General features: G+C 35.1%; 1 protein-coding gene across 3 annotated transcripts in view; it reads right to left on the bottom strand.

Annotated features, from left to right (window-relative positions):
• Positions 1-278: 278 nt before the first annotated feature.
• The window catches only part of SNX2 (sorting nexin 2), a 28,748-nt gene continuing 23,026 nt past the window's right edge, over positions 279-6,000 (bottom strand). For 2 of the 3 annotated variants that reach the window (XM_038124316.1, XM_038124318.1), the window contains exons 11-16: positions 5,551-5,756; positions 4,406-4,549; positions 3,897-3,908; positions 1,733-1,813; positions 1,554-1,625; positions 279-768 (exon numbers count right to left, since the gene is read on the bottom strand). In XM_038124316.1, the coding sequence (XP_037980244.1) occupies positions 718-768; positions 1,554-1,625; positions 1,733-1,813; positions 3,897-3,908; positions 4,406-4,549; positions 5,551-5,756 (566 nt within the window). In that variant the 3' untranslated portion in view covers positions 279-717. The remainder of the gene's footprint in view (positions 769-1,553; positions 1,626-1,732; positions 1,814-3,896; positions 3,909-4,405; positions 4,550-5,550; positions 5,757-6,000) is intronic. The other variant, XM_038124317.1, reaches the window with a different exon arrangement.

Genomic DNA, 6,000 nt, shown 5'->3' with positions numbered 1-6,000 from the left:
TTCAGTTTACATCTGTCTGTTGCCCAAGCATGTCTTTGACCCTATGAGTACTAACACAGTAGACTTTGCCAAGGCAGCGATAACTTCAAGTGAAAAGTAATGTAGAGATTCAGAATTAAAAAACAGAACAGTTTACCATGGATAACTGTTTGTGCATCTTTAATACCTTCTCCAGCACTCTTTGTGAAATGTTGGGTTTGCCCTGGATACATCTAAATTTTTTCTAGACAGTACTCCTAAGAACACCAGAAAGTATCGAGAGACACCAGCACAGAGTGTTTCATGTTTCACAAGGTAAATCCCTTTATTATTGTAATCACAAAAACATGATTTTGTACAGGAATGTTTAAGTGAACATCAATCAATGCAATTAAATTTGTTTCATAAAGATCAGGTAAACATACTACAGAACATTGTGTTGTAGAGAACAAAAATATCAGCTTTCTGGCCTTGCAGTGCACATTTTAGTGCAAGTATTAAGACACAATAGTGTTCAATTCAGCAATGTATTGCAGAACATCATGCCACAGTCCACTTCAAAGAGGGTCAGGACATGCAGCTTGTTAATAAAATGCTGTGGTATATAAAAAAAAGCCACATGTTAATTCATAAAATATATAGTGGTTTATTTGGATGATTTAAAGTGATTTCACTGTGGAATTTAGTTTTATCCAGGACAAACATCCAGAGTGTCTTGTCATTTGGAATATTCTTCTTTTAGGCAATGGCTTTGGCTTCAGGTAGGAATGCCTCCCAGTATTTTATTAGCTTGAAGAGAAGGGAAAATCACTCATTAGGGACCAAATGTTGAAAACCACAATGCACACCTCTCTCCTCTTGCAGTAAACTTGCCTCCATGAGACAAAGTAAGAATGTAGGTAAAATATTCATTAATATTTTTACATAGTGCAAGAAAAAACACAAGTAATAAATAAACAAATCTGCTCATAACTATAGATATGTTGCCACATGTTGAACACAATGCTATAGAATAAAATGATACAGATTTTTTTTAAAGATCAGTCACTTATTCCTACCACTAAAGATACTGTTTTTTTCAGGTTTTTTAAATTAAACAAAGCTGGAGGGTTCTATTCCTGCCACGAGCAGAAGAAAAAGCCTGGACTTTTTCTAGTAACAAGAACTACTTCTCAGACACTGAAAACTGTTTTAATGCTTTCCAATATTCAATAATATTATTTACTTTTTAAAAAGAGCAATAAACATTTAAGAATCCAAGTCTCTTCAGTAAGTGTAAGTACATACCAATTACAATTCACTCCAATCTCTAAGTAAAAGTACTAATTCAGTTTGAGAAGATAACAAGACCCTCTGCTTGCCCATATCCCTAAGGGAACTTATCCATTGCTTCCTTGAATTACAGTTCTGCATGGACTAGGAAACTGCAATCATCATGTTATTCATCAATACAGTACAGACTAGTAGCTCTTAATGTTTTAGAAACAGCTGTGCTTAAAGCCCATATTTTTCTAACTAACCTAATACAGAATGTATTGTTTATTAACTTGTACAAACCTTAAAATTTATCTTACCTGCTGTTGTGTTTGCACTAATGACTCTAAGTACTCGACAATAACAGTTTTAAAGTCTTTCACTCGTTCCTTCTGTTAATAAACAAATTATGGCATATTAACTTCTTAACAAATTTTATTTGTAATGTCAATATTCTGTACAGTAGAACTGTCATTTACTTGGAAAATATTATACATGCCTCAAATCTTCCCACTTCCTTGCGAATGGTTTTGGAGATCTGTTCAAAATCTTTCTCCCCTTGCTGAACTTTTGTCTCCCACTGGCAAAGGAAAGACATACAGAGGTAAGATTTTGTGTTGTCTATTCAGTCTACCTGTAATTTTTTTAGCACAGTGATAGTCACTTAAGAGCTAAAAGGACCTATTTCATTGTTTTGGCCTATTTAAAAGAAAATCTTAAAATAACAATTTCAGATTTGCATTATAGGATGTCATCAGATCAGTTACAACAAAGGTATCTTTAAGACAATGCTATCTGTAGATAAAATGTAAAAATATCTTAGTACTGCTATTAAGAACATTTAACAACATTTTAAAAAATATTCTTTAGAAAACAAAATTGATCTCAAAGGCTTTACTTACTATTCCCTTTACAAACTTCATACAAAGGAACCTAAACCTGTCCAGTCAAGCTTGGAAGAGTCTCAAGTTAGTTCCCCATACTTCCCTAATTCCAGAAGAGATGAGTAAACCCTCATCTCTGCCTCTGGTCAAGTATTTGATTATCGCTATCATATTTCTGTTGCAAATGACAAGCCTCTGAGGATGTGTTTATCTGCTTTCCAAAGCATAAGCCTTCTTTTTCAGTGGCAACTGTTTTCACAGAAAGCTGGACTAGAAACGTTACCACAAGTAAGGTGATCACTAGAGGAAAATTCAGAGGAAGAGATGTTTCTTATGGGGTTACACAATATTTGGAACATTGCAGTTGTGTAACAGTATATGACACCATATATAATACATGACACCATGTAATATAGGTTTCTCATAGTTTCTGTGAAAAGAATCCAGCTAGACAAGAAGGGATCATCAGCATCTACACGGCCCTGTAACTGCTTTTACACACCTATTACATTGTTAAAATTAAGTTAGTTGTGTAGATAAACGGAGAGCCCCACAGCAGCGAGCAGGTCTTTGAACTGTAACTGTATCTGTTCATCTCAACATATTAACTGAGAACAAATACATTCAGTAACATTTATCTTCATCAGAAAAAAGCAGCAGGGAAGCAACATGCTTCAATGTACCATCTTGTTGTAAGCAATCTCCTGGTGCTACTTATTTCACAAAAGAATTTTGTGATGCAGAGTCAAGTTTCTACTGTGGTATGAGATAAACATCATCTATGTTCCAATAAACACCTCCATATTTATATTTTTAGTATATATCTATTCACAGTTCCCTGACTGCCCTTTTAGATATATATTATGAAGCTTTTTAGCAAGTCATAATAGTATCTTCTTCATGGAAGATACGCCTGAACAGTTATTTTAGTAACTGAAATAGTATAAAACACAGCTACCGAAAAGTAGATTAGGACTGCCCATACCTTCCTATCACATCAAACAGAGGTGCCTGAGATTTCTGTGAAAGCTTCTACAGGCTTAATGAATTCAACATTTCAGTTTCATCATGCCCAGGTCCTATGTGAATTATCATTGGGTAACAGTTTGCAATTTTATAGTGTCTGACAAGGAGAATTTTCTCATTCAATAAGATATCTCTAGGACCGTCCATTGTCCCTTTATCCACAAAAAACAACCAAGTCATGGATGATGCTAAAGCTGCTCAGGCTTCCACTTTGCAATTCCTCTGCCAGGGGTTCCACTATAACAGAATTCAGCAACTCTGAACACGTGGCAGTGAGAATTTTCAACAGGCACACTTAAACTGTGGGTTTACTAAAAATGTTCTCTAGTTATCCAATAATGCAGGAAAAATAATTCCTTGAGAAGAAAGCAATTGCTTTAATATTGGGATTGGGAAAGGACCACTATTTCCCACTACTACCAGTAATCAGGAAATTCATTGTGCATGGCAACATCAGTAGAGGCAATCAACAAGAATGTGGTCACACAAGAGTAATTTTAAGTTTTCTCAGTAAACAAAGGACTCCTTTAAGGAAAAGAAAATCAAGTTAATGTGTACTTTAAATACTGTAGTGAAATATTATCAAAGGGCAAAAAGAACAAAGGAGCATGTGGTTAGTGACCAATGAGGAAGCCAAACAAAGCAACTGTGTAAAAGAGCTTGAAATCTGCGATAACATTCTTCCATTATTTAATGGGAGAGCACTAGAGCATACTCAGAATGCATTAGTGTTAAATAATTAAGTTGTCCTACCTCTTCAATTTCCTTAGTGAAGCATGATAGAAAAAGTGTATAAATTATGACACTTCAACATGTTAGATTTATTTTTACTGAAATCACACCATATATACATGCACATATATATGGGTAGAAAAGCTGCATATTTAAGCAAAACATGGGAATAGCTCTCTATTAGTTGTCTTTGCTGGATTTACCCAAGTCGTCTTAGCTTTAGAAACCAAGAAATGCTCCTCTGCCTATCCAAGTGAGCTGTTAGCAGTTAAAAGCATTAACTTGTCCATGTTCCCTCCCACCCATCTCCCAGACTCTGTAGAGACAGTACTAACTATCTTACAGATCTTACAATTAGTAAAATTGCACACATTTAGTGTTTTAAGTAAACTCCTTTTAAAATTTTCAGTAAATATGGGAAACAGCAAGTAAGTGATTTGTAAACAAAAATGATATAAAGCAGGATTAATGCAGAATGAATGAGCCAATGCAGAAAGTCTGACCTCCAAAATAATGTTTGACAACATTACCTCTTTTATCTCATCTTTAGCTTGCTGTAATTTATCAGGTTTGTTGGCTAGTTGGAGCTTTGCTTCAGCTTCACGTTTTTTTTGTAAAGTGACCTGAGCATCTTGCCACTTCTGCCAGCATTTCATTCGATGGTCAAACACACCCTGTAAGAATAGACAAACTTATTGAACAACTGGAATTGTTAGGCCTATCTAAATTCCCAGTAGGAAAAAAATAATTCTAGGATAAAGCTGAAACAAGTAGTATACTCAAAAAAACCTTAGTGTGTCTGCCATGTATTGCATTTCACTTGACATCATGCTTGCACAGTTCAATACCTTCCACAAATGACAGGTTGTTCAAGAACCCTTTTCAAAGCAGACACTTCAGTGCTCCAAATCATTTTATGCCTCTCATTTTATCAAAGCACTACCAAAACAACCACTATGAAGTGCTCTATCATGCAGACAATTGTCTAACTGCAGATACTAGCAAACTGTTCATGCATATGTATTACATGCATTTTCAGCAACACATTTATGTTAGCAATGGACTAAGGCACCAGAAGTGAAGTACACATACCAGAAAAAAAAAGTCAAAAGAAAAATATGTACTTCCAACAACTTAGTAAGTTCAAAGGTAATTCTGGAAAAAAATCACAGATATCTGTTCTCATGTCTAAACCTAATCATGCTGTACAGCATAGCTTACACTTAAATTGAGTATTTTCTTTAATGAGATATAGATCCACAAATTGAATTTTTTTCTTATTTAAAGACACTACTGGCTATCTACTAAATATAGAATACCAAATTATATTCTTCCATATTTATGTATGCTTTCTGTAACAGTGAGTAATCTGAAATAAACAGGTGCTGTATGCTTAGACACAGAGTACAGTATCCCCAAATACTGTACACAATCAGTACTGCTCAAAGTAGATTTGCATTTTTTTCTGGATCTAACCACTTCATTCATATCTTTGATCACAGCCATTTTTATCATTGGAATAACTCATGAATGCTTTCACTTTACCCTGTGAGAACATCAGGCAAAAACTTAATTGTGTTACAGGAGCAAATGCACACATTCATTTGCCCTAAACCTATAGGCTGAGGAATGGGACTTTAAATGCTAATTCAGTATTTTTCCTAGTAGTACTCACTTTTACTGCAGCAATCAGACGAATGTAATCACCAAGCAGTTCTGAGAACACATAGAAATCAGCAAAAGCTTGTTCTTGATGCAACTGATCTATCTTCTCTTCAACCTCTGCAAGCTGAGACAAAGCTCTAGACAGAGCAGTGTGGTCCTCCGAGTTACCTAACATGGCAGCACTTTTAGCAAAGGCAGCGGTGTTGGCTGAAAGCTCTGAAACACAGGAGTAATGTTCAGCATGATTTAGTTAATTTATTACATTACTCTGCAGCATAAATCAGTGGAGCAGAGGTTTAACTTCACCAACTGAAATGAAGGTAAAGATCTCGTTAAGATTAAGACATTACAATGAAACCACATTTAGGAGAAAGACTCCTGTGTAAAAAAACTCTCAGTAAATGCTTTGCCAAGTCTGTTAATGTCATGCTTAATGTCTGTTCAGCAAAAGATATGAAAA

Source organism: Motacilla alba, chromosome Z, assembly GCF_015832195.1.
Source record: "Motacilla alba alba isolate MOTALB_02 chromosome Z, Motacilla_alba_V1.0_pri, whole genome shotgun sequence".
In the NCBI taxonomy this organism is placed as follows: domain Eukaryota; kingdom Metazoa; phylum Chordata; class Aves; order Passeriformes; family Motacillidae; genus Motacilla; species Motacilla alba.
The sequence above is the reverse complement of the archived record's forward strand: the minus strand, read 5'-3'. Positions and strand labels throughout refer to the sequence as shown.